This window comes from Stegodyphus dumicola, chromosome 3, assembly GCF_044657685.1.
Source record: "Stegodyphus dumicola isolate Sdum_Otavi_A_Nest chromosome 3, ASM4465768v1".
Classification (NCBI taxonomy): Eukaryota; Metazoa; Arthropoda; class Arachnida; order Araneae; family Eresidae; genus Stegodyphus; species Stegodyphus dumicola.
In genome coordinates this window covers 155542440-155562459 of record NC_140770.1, presented here as the reverse complement: position 1 = coordinate 155562459, position 20020 = coordinate 155542440, and the positions used below count along the sequence as shown (strand labels likewise).

At 35.5% G+C, this 20020-nt stretch overlaps 1 protein-coding gene across 1 annotated transcript; it reads right to left on the bottom strand.

Moving 5' to 3' along the window:
• Positions 1-1919: 1919 nt before the first annotated feature.
• LOC146998138 (uncharacterized) lies at positions 1920-4643 on the bottom strand. Its single transcript, XM_085812370.1, has 7 exons — positions 4541-4643; positions 4182-4440; positions 3746-4072; positions 3344-3640; positions 3006-3250; positions 2839-2926; positions 1920-2732 (listed from the first exon to the last, which is right to left on the bottom strand). Exons 2-7 carry the CDS (start codon positions 4413-4415, stop codon positions 2427-2429), a joined length of 1497 nt encoding a protein of 498 aa, XP_085668496.1. The 5' UTR covers positions 4416-4440; positions 4541-4643; the 3' UTR covers positions 1920-2426.
• Positions 4644-20020: the final 15377 nt, after the last annotated feature.

Sequence of the window (20020 nt, the reverse complement as noted above, 5' to 3'; positions counted from 1 at the left end):
AAAATCATCTGCTTTATATTCCGTACCCTGGGGTGTTCTGCAATTCCGCCTTAGGTGACCTTCACTACCACATCTCCAACACCTTAGAGCTACTTTCTTCTCGCTCCTACTCCGTATCAAATCTTCGACTTGTCTGGCTAAATCATCTAAACGAGCCATCAGTTGATCCACTGGCTCATGGACTCGCACAGCTCTAACTGGGTAGCGATCTCTACTAGTTGCTTGCTGGGCTGCCTCGAATTTCATGGCGTACACTAGAGCACTTTTTAAATCTTTTACATCCGCCATTCGTAGAGCTTTCTGTATTTCAGTATCTCGGATGCCGTCGATAAAGTATTGCAAGGACAGGATTTCCCTTGTTTCTGTCGGGCATTCCGAAAAGGCGAGATGGGACAGCCTTTCAACATCCGCGGCGAGCTCCTGAAGTGTTTCGGTAGGCTTCTGTTGACGAGATTTTAATTGGAGCCTGCTGTAGTCTTTTAAACACTTCTCCCCAAAGCGCAACTCCAAGACGCCGGACAGAGCTTCGAAATCTAACATTTGTTTTCGGGAAGAGTCTGAAGGATATCCGCTGCGTCGGCTCTTAGAGAAGCGGCGAGATGACAGGCCTTAGCTTGGGAATCCCATCCATTCGCATCCGCCACCATAGAAAATTGTGTCTTATACACCTGCCAGGAGGTCTTCCCATCATATGTGGATAGCTTCAGAGGTGGACGAGCAGGCATTGGTAAGAATTTAAAATCATCACTCCTGCTCCCTGCCGACGCTACGAATTTCTTTAAAGTATCCATTTCTTTGGCAACTGCAGAAACTCTCTCATCAATTTGTTCTTTTACAGAAGAAACTCTTTCTTCTATTTCTTCTTTCACCGAAGAAACTCTTTCTTCAATATGTCCAACTTTATTTTCAACTGCGTCAATTCTGCCTTCCATAGCTTCAAATTTATTTTCTATTATGCAAGTAATTTCTCTTTTCATTTCTTCTTGACCAGCTTGAACGGCTTTCATTTCGTCCTTAACGGATTCCTGGCCCAATTTCATTTCTTCCTTAACGGATTCCTGGCCCAATTTCATTTCTTCCTTAAATGATGCTTGGCCAGCTTCCATCTTTTCTTGGAATGCAGCAAAAGCACTAATGAGCTGTCTCAATTGTTCTTCCATCGCTCTTGTTATTGGCATTCAAATCCCACTTCTGACACCAAAAATTGTTGCGTGCGTACGGGTTCGTTATGAAATGAATGCACAAGTCCGATGAAAAATGAACAAAAATTTATTATTATCACAACAAAAATGCTTAAATTTTCTCAAATTATCATGCAGTATTACAATATCTCACAGTAGTTTTCTTTTAACTACTCAAATGTCAATAGAACGTACTTCAAAACAGCTAAAGAACGCTAATCCGCGAATTCGCTACAATCAACAACAGTAGTTTTCTAAACAACAACAAACTAAGCAACTACTAACTACAAACTGAGATGTTTTCCTCCTTTTATAAGATTTTAAAATCACGCGCTAGAATTTTCCAGCACTTTCTCGAAATCAAAAAGAGATATTTATTTATTTAACGCACGCGCTCTTGTATTTTTAATTTTTCCGGCTTAGCTTTCTTTTAATATTCGTCACGCGCTGCACTGCGCGAGAAATAAAACCATTTAATTTATAATTGAACTAACATTAGCTTTTTAAATACCAAATTCGTAACACTATGTATGCTAGACCTAAAAGAAAATCCTCTTCGCAGCTGTGGCTAAAATTGTAATGACATGTGTAATACTTTGAGATATGAATAAAAGTTAATTTCTGATTATTTGTGTTATGTTTTTCTTTCTAATTAAACTAACATATAATAATAATTTTTGAAAAATATAACAATTTTCATAAAATAATAAAAACTTACCTTTCATGCCATTCTTTGAAAAAAAAAAAAAAACACCATAATTTTCAAACTTCTGTTTATTTTTTATCTAAATAAGTTTTTACACGCAAATACTGTGCATAACATCTTTTAACATACAAACATTTTTTGTACATACCATACATTTTTACCAAAGTTATTTTCAAAAGCCAAATGGTAAGGTGGTCAAGTCCTCTTGGATCACCCTTTTATCCAACACAATTCTGTACATTTTTGTTTCCGGTTTATTCACCACCTTTCTTCTCTTCGCTTATCGGGTGATTTTGCAGGGGTTGTGAAGAGAGATGATCTCACTTCGGTCGAGGCTGCAGACCAGACTTTTAATGGCTTCAAAATTCAGCAACTGGGAATTCCGGAAGTTCAATGAAAATCTTCGGACTTTGCAGCAGGTTTTCCCAGTGGCCGTCTGGTATGCGTAGTTTTTCGGTCCTCATGAAAAAATAAAACATCATGAGAAAAAAAGACATAATAGAAAACACATTAAACATTTTTTGGTAATAAGGAACTTTTTAAAGGTGTTTACCTGACACTAAGGTTTTGATAACATCTCCATCCAGTTCGTAGGTAAATTCTCCTAAGAAGTTTCCTAAGGGGGGATCGTTGCAACCATTCGAGGCATAGATGATGGAATCTGTGTCGTGATACAGGACATCTCGACCCAGCTTCTCCATTTCACTATACAGCTTGAGACGAGCCCAAGCTGTCGTAAAAGTTGCTAGAAAAATGTTGGTCGAGGCATCCTGCGGTACAAACTCCTTTGAAGATTCCCAGCAAATGGCAGCCACCTCAGGCGTGGGAAGAAAGACATCCTTGATCTGAAAATAAAAGAAGAATCATAAGTTAACAGTTCAAAATAGTCATGAGTTAACAGTTTGAAACACACTAAGCTTATAGATGGATAAAATCGATAAGAAAACTTACTTTTTTATTAGGATCCGCCAACATCTTATTAAAGTCTGGCACCGTATGTACGTAGGTCAGTTGCGCTTTGTTGACGTTCATGCCCCATCTGAAACAAAAATTCAACATAAATCACAAAGAATTAAAAATGTTTACAAAAAATTTAAGTCCAAAAGAAATCATCTTACCTGCCCCAGAAACTGTTTAGGGCCAACTTAGCAACTTGTCGACGCCCAGGGTTCTTGGAAATCTTTCCAGCGTCCAACTTGACGCCCTCTCTTTCTTCATACTGGCGAATATACTTTAATTTGTCTTCAGGCGTCACACACTCCGAAGGCCATCCGCTACTTTCCTGTTTGATCTTCAGAAAGAAATCAATGTAGGAACGAAACAGGGAAGTAGACGATTCTTTGAAATGATAGACTTCGTAAATCTAGAAAATAAAGAATAAATTTCAGTTATGACAAAAGATTTTAAATAAATTTGGGTTATGACAAATAATTTAAATAATCTTTTGAATACTTACATGTGTGACGCGGTAACCTTTCTTTATCGCCAGCTTGACTTCTTCCGATACCCACGTTCCGACAAGAGCTCTTTCATCGTCTGTGTGGGTACAGGAAGACTGAGACTGTAGAAAGGCACAAGTCCGACACAGGGGGAACATGAGCTTCTTCTTACACCGATAGGGCAGTACCGGGAGATAGAGGTTCCGAGGAGGAATCACACGGCACTGGATAAGTCCAAAGTAATTTTCTATATCCCCAAAGCTTTCCGTAGTGATTGTTGGATGTCCTACAGGGTAGACGCAATATTTGTTCACCTGTGAAATAAAACAAAAAGTCAAAAAAAAAAAAAAAAAATACATAAAAATCAGAAAAAACACATCATCCATGAAAAGGTTTTAAAATAATAAAAAAGTACGAACCCATGGATAGAGGGATGTGAAATCCACATATTTAGCGTCTCCCTCGTGGAACAATTTGAGGGCATTGGTCCGTCCTCCGAAAAATGAGTCTCGAGGATTAAGCCGGTCCCTCAGATGGTGTTGCTCCAGAAAAGCTTGGAGATCCGTATTTTCCTCTTTTTCTCTCTGAAACTCATGCTCCCACATTTCTATGACGTGGAAACCCTGGGTGCGAAGCTTTCGTGTGGTCTCTTCCGTTTTCTCTCGCAACGTTGTCATGGAAACCCCTTTTAGTGGATGAATGACATCACCGTCATAACAGGAACTACACCCGTGGAAGAAACAGCCCTAAAATAATACAAATATATTAATAGTGTTCCACATGTAAATTAAACATTAAAAGTGTAAAATCATTAAAAAGAATCATATAGAAAAAGAAATGGTTATATTTTCTTACCTGAAACTGATAGACGGTTTGTGTTGCTTGGCAGAAACCGTCTACCGAGATTCCGGCGATTCTGTGCTCTCCGGAACCGTTCAACGCATGTTGAATGGCAATGCCTTCCGAAGCAGCAACAAAGTCCAACCACCGGATCGAATCAGGGCTGTAATTCGTTGAGTTGACGTAGCCGTGTGTGGGCACCATGGCAATCGTGTTGGGCTGAATGTGGCAACTCCGATACGTTTCCATACAGGCTGACGCAATGGTCACGTATCTGAAAAGAAAAAAACCAACTTCATGAGCATGATTATTCTATAAGAACATAACTGTAAACATGATCATTATTGTATAAAATAAATTAGAAAATAACTTACTGGAATGGATCCACACCCGCCACATCCAAAAACTGGGCTCGAAACTCCAGGCAACAGCGACGAAGAATATCCACGTCCGATCTATTAAAAGAAAAAGTGTTAAAAATACGAAATATAAAATATAAGAATAAAACAAAATCTTAAATAAATAAGACTTAAGGAGGGAAAAAATATACCTGCAATAGGCCAGCATCTCATCTTGAATGTTAAACACGTCCCTCTTGTGTGCTTCATGCCAGGACAGAAATGCTTGTCGGGCTGAAGTGCTCATGGTATCCGGGCAGTAGTACCGGGCTTCAGGCAGCGGTCCGACATAACTCTGATTTTCTCGCGAGTTAAAGAGATGGGGAAAGTATCCCTTTTTTAATTCGGTGAGACCGAAGCATCCCGGTAGCTTGGCCAACGCCATCGGCAAAAAATTTAACGAGTCTATGACCCGAATGTTCAGACTAGGGTGTCTTGCACTCATGATCATAGACCCGTTAGGGATCACCTCCGACGCTGTGCCTTGCTCCAGGAGCCAGGCCATCACGAACTGCCCATCAAACTTGTAAGTAAAAAAATATTATGAATACTATTGAAAGCATAGTCGTACTTAAAAAGCATGCAAACTATGGTATTTTAACTTCTCTTTCATGTTGTGTGCCACGACGGTGAAGCTCTTGTGCTGTGTAGAGAACAGCCAGGCGCAGAAATCTTGGCATGCCGTGTAGCCCGGAAACACTTTTTCTGTGCCGTCAGCATACTGAGCCACCGCGAAATTTACGAGATGCTCCCCCGAAGACTGGTCCGTTTCAAAGTAAAAAAAGATGAACTTGTCATCAGACTTCTTCGGAGCAACACGTCGCAAATAACAAAGGTGCTCAGCAGCCACGACAAACTGGCCGCAAGACGGACATTTGGTGGTTCCGCACTTATGCAACTCTTTAGAGCAATCCCGCCTCCGGATCACTTGGCAGCAGTCCCTGCACTGGTATTCCTGTAACGACAATTATTTTTTTTAAACATAACAATTTTGAGAAAATTATATGGTAAATAACTTTGTTCATTAAGATATATTTTCAAAACACTTACTCTATCGCAAAGTGAAAACTCTTGGTTTCCAGTGAGGGCTTTGTGTGCTGTATAACAGGCATCGGATCGGCAGAGACGGTCACACTCCTGGCATCGTTGGGGTACGCCTGGAAAGCAATCAGTCCTTAGGCATATAGGGCACGCATTGGCACATCTATGGCTTTCCGGATGATCATACGGCTTTTCACATGCTGTGCAGTAGTATTTGCTGGCAAAAAACCCTTTCAGGGATTTAATCACATCGTAGTGCCCATCATGGAGCCATAAATTGATCCGTTGAGACCTCTCTCTCCCTTTGTAGACCACCTAAGATACAGCAAGACAAAAAAAAAAAAATTCTCTTAAATTCCAAAAAATCAAAGTAAAACCAGTTTTTAACATTTAATTGCATACATAAAGCGATCTAAAAATTCCTAATGCATTTAACATCGAAAGTAATTACATGCATATATGTTAAAGTAAAACAAAAAAAAATTTCATCGTGAATTCATTTTTTATAGTTTAAAGTTTTAACATCTTAATGAATTGTGTGCATGCATAAAATGAATCTAAAAATAAAAAATTCTTCATGCATTTTTTTTTACAAATCATATTTTTAACATCGAAGCGAAACGCATACATGCATGCATTTATACATAAAATTTAACGCAATCTAAAAAATTCGCCATGCATTCAGTTTTACAAGTTAAAGTTTTAACATTTAAATGATCAGAAATATATGCCTAAATGTTAACTTTTTGCAAATTATATTTTTAACATAGAAACAAATTGCCTTTGTGCATACATGTAAATAAAATGTAAAAAGTTAAAGTATTCTGAAATAAAAAATTTTTAAAGTGAAAGTTTTAACGAATTGCATACATAAAATAAGAAATTAATCTAACAATTTTAAGTAAACTAAAATCTCACTATGCATTTAATTTTTACAAGGTATATTTTTTAACATCGAAGCGAACTGCATACATTCATGGATTCTATGCGTGAATATGCATAAAATATAATCTTAAAATTTAGAGCAAGTCAAAAATTCACCATGCGTTCAATTTTGACAAATTATATTTTTTAACATGGAAATGAAAAATGCATCATGCAGAAATTTTTCTCTAAAAATCATTCAAAAATCGGACATTTTAGAAATCAGTTTTCTCCCATTATAATTTTAACATACAAAGTATTCTGAAAAGTTAAAGTTCTCTAAGAATAAAAATTCACCATGCGTTCAATTTTCATCCATTATATTTTAACATCGAAACAAATTGTATACAGTATTAAAGTTAATCTAAAAATTTCACTACGCATTTAATGTTTACAAGTGATATTTTTTAACATGGAAAGTACGAAATGATCATAAACTCTGCTAGTAATTTAATTTTTTAAAGTAATTTTAAAAAGTATTTTTTAAAAATTATTCATGTACCCAAATAAATTTTTATCATATAGCCACAAATTATAAAAGAACTAAAATCAAGTTACGATATGAAAACATATTAAAAAACAGAAATATCTTGAGATAAAAATAATGACTTACTCGGTTCAAGTTTTCCGATGAGAAGACGGCAATTTGAGTAATCAGGTGATCTTCAAATATGGCTATCTCCGCAAACGTGCAGGGGCCTAAAGGAACATTCGCAGCCATATGGAGCTCTCTTGCTCGCTTCACGAGGGCTGGTCGACGATGATCTTTCATGGTCTTAATAGCAGCTTTCTCCTCATTCAGATGTGCGAGGGCATACACAATGGCTTTGGCACAGCACAGTCCTTCCTCATCGTAGGGTATGGACAAAATTGCCAGGCGCAGAAATCTTGGCATCTTCAGTCTATCCACGGAGATATTGATGACTTTCCTATTACCACCGGCGCCCACAGGTCGCCTGATAGTGATCACGTCCACCGCAAATCCTGAGTCTAGCTCAATTTTATCCTTGGACTGCAGCACTTTCATCACAGCAGCCAAAATCTTTTCGACTTTTAAGCTCGAAACTGCCATTAAGGAAGTGCTGATAGGCTTGTCCAACCCTTCTGCTTGGATGCAGAATCGGATGAGGTCCGAGGGTCCCAAATGGGCTGTCGTCCGGCGAATAAGTTGCTCGAATAGTTCCCGGATGGTATCAGGAATTCGAACCATCGGAACACCTAGCATGTTCAGAGGCATCCGTTCCATATCTATACTGGCCCGGAAGGTAATCTCCTCGGCTTGGTACTTATGATTTCTCCGACGGGACTTCTCCGTTAGTACAATCGCCTCATCGATCTGAAAAATAAAAATAAGTTTCAGTAATAATGAAACATTTTCAAAAAGACATTATTTTAATAAATCATGCAAAAAAGAAAAATACACACCGAACGTTCATCGGAACCAGCCATAAAAACAGACCCATGAGCTGATGACGGAGAAGTCTAAAAATAAATAAATACATTAATTTTAGTACTAAGAAAAAAGTATTCTAGTAGAATCTAAAAATGCTGAAATACTTAAATAAAGATATACTTAATAATTTACCTCAAATCCGGAACCCACTTGATAATACAAGGGTAGATCCATAGGATTTTCCAGAAAAATCTGATCCACTTCATCGATTAACTATCAAAATAAAATAAAATACGTTTGAAATACATTCAAATAGTAATAAAATACTTTAAATAAAAAAGTGAGTTAAAAATACGTGTAAAAAATTACATCGTCATCAGAGTCCCGAAAAGGAAAGTCAGGATCTTCAAACAGGACCTGGCAATTAAAAATTTAAATAAATAAAACATTCAAAAAGAAATAAAATTCGTGTTTAAAATAGTAATCTAGACATTAAATACAAGCGAAAAAATACTTACATTAGATGCAGAATAAGTTCGTTTAGCAGACATCGTGTACAAGAAAACGAAATGGCACAGGAAAATGACAGAGTCAAAATGACGTTCACTCAGCAAGAATCAGTAGAAATGATGAAATCGAAATCGAGTCAATGGCTAGGCGGCAATTAGTAGCCAACCGCTACTTTAACCGTCTCTGTTGGTAAATTGCCCTAAGGCGTTGGTACTTAAGTTTTTAATTAAGGCGATTTACGCCGCGCCAACTAGGCGAAACTTGTCAAATTTTGTGAAATGTAGGTGGAGTAAGAGAGATGATTGGCAGGAGCCTGTCACGTGGGTGGTCACCAGCTTGCGCGTACAATGAGAAATATTGGAAATATTAATAATTATCAAGTTTTGAAACAGGTTATCTAGATTGGAATAATTAAGCTAATATCGCGATCTAAATGAAGACAAATGGCACAACTAAGTGCAACAGATTAGCTAAACAAAATATTCAAATTCATCCTTTCTGTAAAACACAGATTGGACAAAATGATGATGAAATCGTGAAAGGGAGCGAATTTATAGGCGATGTATAAGAAACAAACACGCTGATTGGCTGAAATAAGATAGATATTGTTAGCGGAATGCTTATTGGTTGTTAAGATTGTATACGTTCGCCACGGCGGATGTAGAAAGCGTGAAGCGGTTTCGACAAGCTGCAACGTGAAAGAGATGACGTTTGCCTGTTTCCCCCCCAGCCTATTGACGTCATGGTGATTTTCGCTCCAAACGGAAAAATAACAAGTTTGATAACATGAAGGGCTTAGCCGAGCGGTAAAGCGCTAGACTCCCATCCCAGAAATAGCGAGTTCGAATCTCAGCCGTGGAGTTACTTTTAAAATTCAGGGAAAATAATATTAATTTCCACAAAAATTCATTAAAGGTAATAAGTAAAATAATGATGTACTAAATAGTTAAAAATAATAGTTAATAATTAAAAAGTTAAAATTAATGACGTATTAAAAATTAATCAAATATCAAAATAATATTAATCACATGTCAAATAATTAAAAATAATAAATTAAAAGTGATGTCATTCCAAACACGTAGTTCAAGAAAACCGTTGCCATAAACATAAAAAATAGTGTCGATGCCACAAAAAATAAAAACTTTGAAAAGATCGTTGCCACACCATAAAAACGAAACTTTGATGATGTCATTCCGTCTACGTCATTCCTTCCAACTACGTCACTTCCGGTTGTCACGTGATTCAAGATGGCGACGACCACGCCCCTTTTCTGTGACGTCACTTCCGCCGCCTGGTTACGGGCGCTTACTACTGCCTTCGATATTATTTTACATGAGGAGGGCAAAAGGGAAATTTTTAAAGAGGTAATAATAGGCTTTTGTTTTGGAATCAGCCGAATCTCCCTCAACATACTCTATATTTAACGTATAATTATTGACAAATTTTCACATTCATTTACCATAATTTCACAATGCTTATCTGCATTAATTCACTTTTAAATTACATTACTCATAATAAGTTTTTTATATTTACTCAGTTTGTAAAATTATTGATATTTTTTTATTTATTATAACAGAATTTATTATCAAAATATTACATATTTTCAATATTTTTTAAAAAAAAACACTGTTTTACATTCATTTTCTGTAGTGGTATTCGAAATTAATTGACTTATTTTTGTATTTACTTCATTCTCAAAATAACTATAATATTCTTAACATTAATTCAAACGTTTTAAAAATAATTCAAAAATATACTGATTAATGACATTACGTCTCTGAAAAAATATTAAAATGCTTTACTTAATTAATTGAAAAATAGTTACTTAAATTTATATTTCTAATACCATAAAATTTTTAATTTTTTTTTTTTCATAAACAATGCTATACTTTTAATCTAGTATAAGAAACTGTATTAAATATTAAAAGTTTTAAAATAACATCAGTTAATTAATAAATTATTAGTTCATAGTTGTGAAAAAATTTAAACATTTTCTATTAGCAAAAATATAAAATAAAATGCACCAAAACAATTAATAAATGAGAAACCATTAAATGAAAACGATAGAATAATTGTGATTTCATTCTTTAAACATTTTCGTTTTCTAAAAAAAAAAAAAAAAAAAAAAAAAAAAAAAAAAATTGTAAAAATTTTACTGAAACAGTGCAAGATTTAAAACCCACTGCACTAGCATCAGTTTCGTTTCACTGAAAAAAAAAGAATAATTTAATACAGTTTGAAAGAAAAGAAAATAATTATGGAAAAAATACCTATAAGGTCGTATATTGAAAATGCGAAAATCAGAAACGGGTGATAAGCATTTCCCGCAGTTCACACGTGCGTAGTAAATGACACTTGATGACCTCTGTTAATTTTCCATGCAAAAACGTACGTGTACGAAAATATTTGTATATTTTCGAAAATATATGATAGTTAAAAACACTTCTTATAAAAGCAGACTGAGGAATGGAATTCTGAATCATTTTGCAGCTGATTTTAAATACTCCTACTGAGTTTTAAGAACTAATTTATAATGTTCTTCGGTACTTTGTCTGTGTAGAACTTAAAAAGTAGCTTACGAATTGTAGAGCGATTTGGGTGACGCTGAGTTCATGTATATAATAAGCAAGTCCAGGGAAGGGTTAAATAATAACAGACTTACTTCTCGAGCTTACAGGAAAGCCTCCATTCGGGCTTTTAACTCAAGATAAGAAACTAATCTAATAATAAACTTAAACAGACATAGCCGAAGCTAGACACATATACCTAATGCTGTTGGCCCTTACCTTAACCTAGCCGGAGACAGGTACGTATAGTACAGCCGATTATAATAGATTTAAGAACGATGTAGCCAGACGGCAAACAAGCGCCACTAAGGACTCCAAAGCTCTCTCTCGAAGTAAGCTGAACACTCCTTAATACTCCTTAACACTTCTATATTCTTCTTAAGCGGAGTTAAAAAGAAACGCGGAAGGCAACCAGATATTCCACCTAAACGACATGTTTAGCTTCGATGTTCACATAGAAAAATATAACCCAAGGAAGAGACGTACGCAATGCTTTTGTTGCCAGGCGTACGAACACTCGCAACACTTATGCAACAATTCGGAGCGGTGGTGTGAAGTGTGGAGGTCTTCTCCTCAGTAATATGTGCCCTAGAAAACCAGAGGATAAGCCACGCCTTTTTGCTGTATTTTTGCTGCATTTTTTGCGGTGAGGAACATGTCAGTAGCTTTCGTGGATGTAAAGTTTACAAAGGAAGGTTTGAGCAGAGAAAGCAGCACAAGGCTCAGCGGATACCAGCTTCTGAACCCTCGCTCGCTAACTTCCCGAAACTTCTTAAAGTTGAAAGCCCGCCAGTACAAAAATCAAGCAAATCACGACCCAGTGACAAAGTCACAGAGTGCTAACTTCTTATACAAAGCGAGGTCTAGCCTACAAGCTATCCAGAAATTGATGGAATTTGCAGCAAGAGATTAACTTCTGAATTATGTCATTATCGTTCTCACTAGCTCGACGGGCTTCTGTAGCTGTCAGATGGCATTTTCCACTTCTTTCGACTGGTACGCTACAACTTGTTCTAAATATTCTTTAACTGCACTTATTAAGCTCACTAGTTAGGGAGAAAAAGCTCAGTAATTTATACATATTTATATATCTTCTCAGTTATGTTTTTGTATGGTAATTCGAAGTAGCCTATTTTCGAATGGAGCTATGACCCAGGTACCCTGGTGTTACACCATTTCTCGTTGCGTACATAATACTCCTTCTAACTCATTTGCATAAAACGCGATACTAAAAACTCATTCTGGTAGGGAATAGTAAATGGGAAACGAGAATAGATTGTAAAGCATGTTTAAACTTAAAATACCTGTTAGAAACTTAAAGTAACCTCTACAAATTAATTGCAAAGCACTAGTTAAATCACAGATGCTGCAATATTGTTGACATAGAATTTCAGTAATGAAACTTTCTGTTGGTTTACCCGCACTTACGGCATCCTGTTCGACTCGTTGTAATGAAGAGAACTTAGCTGTAATGTTGTTGATCAACAATGAAGGGCAACTTCGTAGCGGAGGCAGACTAAATATTCATTTTGTTTCGGTAAATATTTTGGGGTTACAAACAACTTGGCACTCTAATCCCTGCCTATTTCTACACGCTTTCATTTTGGATAGCTTTGCGGTAAAAAGAAAAGAAGCAAGCTGCAATTTATCTAGGTCTAAATGCAGAATGCAAGTAAGTTGTGTTCAGGATGAAGTCTTAACTCAGAATGAGTTAGTTTCGGTTCTCAGTGCATTTGATTGGATAATTAATAGTGCTGTAAAATTATTATTGGCTGTTTGTGTATCCATTTACATCAGCAGTGTTGTGTAAAAGTAAGAGTCATGTTACATAGATTAGTCTCGAAATGACGCAATGCAGAAAAAGATTACTATTGTTAGACTAGAGAGGGAAAATACTCAAATTAAAATTAAGGAGTAATGGACTATTGCTAATTTAAAGTATATTTTTACTTTTCTTACATAAATGTATATATATATATATAGAGAGAGAGAGAATATTTATATAAATGTATATGTAAGAAATTTGTAAAACATTCAGATATATATATGTCTGATAATAATTGTACTTTTGGCGGAAGATGAAAACAGTTCACGTTCAGCCGTGACCGTAAAAACTGCTAGATAGATAACTGGGTATTATGGCGTAATGGATAATCGGATGAAATTTTAGAAACACGAGCAGCTTGATAGTTAAAACATTATTTTTTCTTGAATGACGAATTTCTTAATCCATAACTGTAGAAGACCAGGGGTGCTAAACGCGCCCCTTAATTTTAGATATGCAATTACTATATTTTAAATAATGGCGAATAGCTAGCAGAGTTTGGATGACAAGCTGTCAGAACGCAGGCGAAGAGGCGAAAGACTACGCAATTATTAGCTATTTATACAAGATAGCTGCACAAAGTATAGCTAATCTGTGATTGGTTAAATTTTGGGTTTAGTTTCATTTACATCATCAGAATTATGTAAGAGTCATATGACATACATTTTTCTCGAAATCACGCAGCGCAAAATAGAGATTACTATTTTTAGTAAGTTGTTGAAGGGACTTAATTTCGCTGATAATTTAATCTTTATTTTTCTTACATGTATATATATATATATATATAAATTGCTTCAAAAGAATAAATTGAATTTTAAATAATTAATTAAATTCTTTTTGCGAATAGAGAATGTTTGTTAAATTCATATATATATACATATATGTACCAGTTATATGCTTTTCATAAATACACGCCAGTTTTTGAAAACTGAAGTGCCTAAGTTTTGAGAACTATAAAAATTAACATTTGAATTCGAGAAAAAATATTAGCCGCAATGTAGTGTATAAATCACTGAACTTATACGATATTGTATAACATCAATACCTTTTTTCTCTTTCATATTCTTTTGTCTTTACTGAAATTTTAAATAGACTTTATGGACCTCTACCTTAGATGCAAACATGTTTTCATATTTTTTCTTAGATTCAAAGGATAAATAGTCTTTCATATTTATAACAGATGAATGTTAATTAGGCTCAGTTATTAAAAAGAAGCTTGTTATTAAGCATACGAAATATTAATATACTATGCGTGTGATTTAGAGAACAATACAACTGTTTGCTTGCGCATCTTCATGAACAGTCTTAGTGCTTTTTTAATCCTTTTGGAATTTTTCTAACTTTAGTAGAATGCATTTTATGTGTCTACGATACTGTTTAGGTACAAAAAAAAAAAAAAAAAAAAAAAAAAAAAAAAAAAAAAAAGTAGAAAATATATTGTATTTTAATTTTTTCCGTTGTTGTTATGATTACTTACACTACTATGCGGTATTAAACTACGTGGACAAACCTAATGAATAATCACAATTTATCATGAAAATTGTTATTCACAGACAGTTTAAGCTTTAGTGGCGCTAGTATAATTTTGTTACTATTTTAGACAGACTTACCCCGAGGGATAAAAACCGAAGGTCTTAGAAACCCTTTTCCTGTACAGCCAACTGCTGAGATAATTGTGGAATGAAAAATGCCAGCACTTAGTTAACATAACACAGTCAAAACATTCGTGTCTTACTGAGGATCCGAAAAAGACCATCAACATGAGAGCTATCTAAATAATTTGAATGGGGTAATCAGCATGTAAAGTTGGTTTCGATGTCCTAATTTAAAAGACAATTTTTTAGCGCTTTAGACATTTATAAGAGTACGCTAACCCTTAGACAGGCGGCGATTTTAACCGAAGACAATCATTTTCAAAAGTTTTTTTACTTCAGAATGGGGACAGTTTGTTCTTTAAATAACCATTCTAAAAAAATTGTTATAGCGAAAAACATGGGTATAAGAAATTGAATCGTGTTCAATATTTGATGAAAATGCACGTATTATAGTCAATTTTCAAATTTTCTGTCATGTAGCTCTCGCTTATCGTGATATTTGTTATTATTTTTTAATTTGAATCAAACTTCTTTAAAATGAAGTTTTTTCCGTAAGATTGCAAGACTTTTTTTAATTAACCAATTATTATGACTAGTCCTCACTAGAATGCAAACTGGTTGTTTCAGTACTTCAGCCGAAGGTTTTAAGTGTTTTTGTATTAGAGTTTTTGGCAGCTTATGTCCTGCAGTTTCTGTTCTATCACCAGCTCTGCTAGAAATTATTCCAGCTTTAGCTATTTTGCTGGCTAGCGTTAAAGCGCCATCTAAACTGTTTGAGCTATCTTAATTACAGCATTTTGTGCGGTCTCCGACTACATTACCTGAACTCGAATTTTAATTTAAGTAATTTTAAGTAGTCGCAAGTGATAGAGATTTGTTTGTAAGCACAAGTGATTGCTTCTGTTCAATTTAAGAAGTTAATAAAAAGGTTGTTTTAACCTTCCTAGGACTTTATCTTATTCAGACTAGAACGATAACTTGCTTGTCAGTCTAGTAGGATCTGAGGAACATTGATTTAAACTTCTACACAAATAACGCTCTAGAATTTTTTTGCTAATATTTTTGCAATTAGCAGATCATTTCAAGCATTTTGCAGTCTCTGTTTTAGGAATAAAGTAGGGTTTCGTATAAAACCGAATCAATCATTCCCTAAAAAATGTAAATCATTTTTAATTTTTATTTTAATTAAATTTACTTTCTTATCTTATATAATTAAGACAATTCAAAACATTTTTTTTTAAAATCTTGATCTCATTGAAAAGGTTTATAACGTTCTTTTAGCAATGTTTTATGCATTGTGATTTTGAGTTTACAGAGAACATTTACTCTAGAGGTCAATGCTAACCTGGACGTAAGAAGTTATTCATATGCATAATACTGAATAATATCAACTGGGTATATTAATGCACATCCTATCTGCTGTTCACATATTCGCAGAGTTCCTATGTAATATTTGCTTGTCACATTCATAGGAGTCACTTAGCATAGTGTGGTGTTGCGCGGCCCCAACCTACACGCAACAATAGTTGTGACTGCTATGAACTGGAAAGTACACAAAACTCTTAAGAAGAGTTTAACTCCCTTTTTATTCTACTTTAGAAGTTACAGATGCGTGCACTTGACGCTCACGAACTACGCCGACCCGGCGGTAAAATAAAAATAAGAAACTAAAAATGAATAATAACAAGTTACTACCTACGAGGCTCTCTAAACGTAACTAACCTAACCGCGTTCTAAGATACAGCTGATATTTCAGCAAACCTTCTGAATATTAAGTTGGAAGATTCAACTATCTGCCGAGGCAAGCACACAGGCCGAAACGCGGGGTTCTTCAATTTCTACCTAACAACCTTCACGCTCGTGAAGCAAGAAAGCACACTTACGAACTCGTTTCCCTTCTATTTAACTCAAATTACTTCCGCTGACAATTTGAATACTTTGCGCGTTCTACTAAAAATTTACATACTCTGGCATTGGCAATTCCAGGGGAAAGTAAGGCTTGACAGGAAAGATAGTTTAAACTTAAAATAAATGTTAGTTAAAATAAATATAAACCCTACAATAGGAATTATTCACTGATTCGTAGGAGTTATTCACCGATTTACAGCTCACTTATGATTCATTTATATATAGTTTGATAACTGAAGGTTAAATACTCGCCACTCATTGCATACGGGTGAGAATACGGAAAGGAGAATTTACAGAAAAGGCTATAATTACAAATAATTGGCTAATCAACATAAGATTGATTAATTATTAATCAACATAAGATTGATTGATTGATTAGTGACTTGAATAAAGAATGGTTGGAAACTTCATTGGTATTCAGCTAAATGGATAAACAATAAAAGATTTAATGCAGAAATCACTAAAATATGATAAACTGAATTTTGTTTTAATATATAAAAGAATCACCGCTACGCATAAATGATTTGAAGTAACGTCCGTTTTGAGCATCAAATGTTTACTTTATCTATCATCTACTCTTATTCACATACTTTATTTGCAAATTAAGCTTTATGAAACATAAGGAAGAAGTATTTTGAAATATTCTTTCACTTTTCTGCTGGTATTAGCTAAGGAAATGGTTCTAAAATTAGTTCTTGGAGGAAGGAAAATGTTTAAAATATGTAGAAAAGGAAGAAGAAAAATGTGGCTCTTCCACTTGCCCAAGTGTCAAGTTGTAAAAAGGACAGAGTTTGTTTATATGTGTTTACGTGCTTGTATTTTATGAGATCTGTGCTTTGTCTACTAAAAACTACGTATAGAAAATAAATCTTGTACTCTATTTTTAAACATAATAACAATCATAAAAAAATAACTCTTTTGTTCAGGAAATAAATTGATTTCTACATATTTTGAAGCTGCTTGGATTAGCATAAGAATATTGTGTACCCATTTGGCTTATGTTATATCGAAAGACTGTATTGAGCATGAGGAAATGGTTTTGTGAAATCCAGAGAAATAAGGGTAATCTGTTATATATTACACTGCTGGTCATTAAAATCGCAGCACTAGGAAGGAATGATCTGACGAACGTCAAAATCACATGAAAGGAAGAAGATGTTGGGATATGCAAATTATTAGTATTTCAGCGCATTTAGACGACGCAGGAGGAAGAAACAACATCTGAAGCACTACATAAACGATTAGGTTTTTAATGGATTTCTCATTCGGAAGGCTCTTTGTAAGGTTGGAGTTTGCACAGAATATCCTCGAATAATAAGAAGAAATGCTTACCAACAAGTGTCGGATTTGATAGAGGCAGGATCGTTGCCTATCGAGAGTGTGGATTATCGTTCCCTGATATCGCCCATCGCACTGGTCGACGTCCAACCACTGTCATGCGAATATGGAATCAATGCGTTGCTGAGAGTCATACTAAACAGCACTCAAGACACTCCCATGACTAAAGCCCAAGAGGAGAGACATATTGTGAGGTCAGCGGTGCAACCACATCACGGACCATTATTCAGGAAATTGGCATCTTTGCAGCACGCCCAGTATCCGTTCGTACGGTGCGTCGACGTTTACAGCAGCGTGGACTATTAGCACGGGGACCATTAATTCAGCTTCCCTTGACAATGCAGCATTGAGAGAGACGGCTACTCTGGAGCTCCGAACGGCAAAGCTGGATACAAGAGTGGCACAATGCCGCCTTTTCAGACGAGTCCCGATTCTGCTTGCAATATTCTGATGGCCGAATACGTGTCTGGAGGCTCCAAGGAGACAGCACTTCGCCTGCTTGCATTTAATATCGGCATAGCCAGCCTCTCAGACTGGCCCGCCAGCCCTCTCCAACTAATGCGGTTGATGAAGTGTGGCATATTCTTGAAACGGCATGGAATGAGTTGCCCGTTTCTATCACCCAAGTTCATTTTGACTCCATGCCTACCGGGTAAGGGCCGTTTTAACTGCCAAGGATGGCAGCTGTTTCTATCAATTTTGCACATCCTGTAAACCCCCAAACTTCTTACAAATTTAATCATTTTGTCTTCATGCCATACAGTTTACGTACAGTAAATATCTTTTTTTTTTTTTTTTTTTTTTTTTTTTTCCTTTCTTCCAAGGTGTTGCAATTTTAACCGATTTCTTCTGAACACAGTAACATCAATAATGCTTAATTATGGAAACGGCATTAAGACATATCTATGATGAGTAGGAAGATTAAGTGATTAAATTCAATTCAAAAGAATTCTTTCACGCTTTTCATTAGTCAAGCGTATCACAGAAGTTCAAATACAGCTCTTTGATGTTTTAATTGGCAATTTCTCTCTACATATCAAGGCGGAAACGTAAAGTGAAGCACTTTAACTTAGCCAAGTTGCTGAATTTTATGGCCAAAACTTCTTGCCATTTAAAAAAGAAAGGAAAAATAATCCCAATCATATTCCCATCACACCGCTTCAACAAAATGGAATTCTCCATGTCTGATGCGAATTCAGTTTCCCTTTGACTGCGTGCATTGATGGATAAAAAATCAAAGGAGAGGTTGGTTCAGCAGCCTAGTCCAAATTGTCGCTTCCAATATCGTCCAATGGAGGGGACACCTTTACAATAATAATTGTAAATTTTAGGCTGAACTATCAAACATAAAACCAGTAATTTAAATTGCTATCTTTAATAATCTCAACGAATTAACTAAAACCTCTAACTCCTCAGCAGCTTGCCATAGCGATTTAGGCTTCTTTCCAGTAATATAAATTATCTACCTGTATAAATTCCAACTAAATAATTTAAATTTCTTGGATCAAATAGCATGGTAGCCATTTAGGCATATTAACCAAAGAAACAGCACTTAGATGGTAATAAATGTCCTTCCAAAGCCCCACTCAGAATTCAAATATACCGACTAAAACGGCCTCACTTTGAAATAATGGTAGGATATGTGGAATAATGCTTCTAAGAGACGACGCATTTTGTTTTAATTCCAAATGTTAAGCCTCGCATCTCTGTTTTCGAATCCTTCCTTAAATCACGATGTAAGGATTATGTTAATTTATTTCACAGTTAAATTTTTTGAATTAAAGTTCCTCCATGTCTTTCTGAATTTTAACTTGCGACTTTCGGGCAGAACGAAGTTTTAGAATCACGTTTGAATGCAAATGAGGAGAAGTATTTAACCGTGAAATTCTTCTGTCTTCGTTAGAGAGAACCAGTGATTCTGGCTAACATGCGTTCGCCTTTTTAGGCTACTTTCTCTTAAGCTATTATTACGCTCGGTCGTACTTTAGGCCCTTGATAGCTTCGCCATTATTCAGCTTTAAGGGGACAACTCGGTTAGAATCTTGATAGCTTCGGCTATATCTTTTTAGTTAAGATTAGTCAAGTTTTAGTTCTTAGTTTCCTAAGTTCAAGCCCGCGTGGCGGCTTGTTTGGAAAACTCCAAGACGGAGTTCTGTTAAACCTTAAACGTTATAACAGACCCTGATCCTCTCGTCACATATTTCAGTTGCATGAAATGGGAAAAATTCCAACATCTATATACATGGGAAAAAGCTTTCCTGATTATTACACATTTTCATACTCCTTAAGTCAAGAAAATCACATAAAAGCTCCATGAAATGATCTCCTTGTGTCCTAGAGGTTTATACACAATTA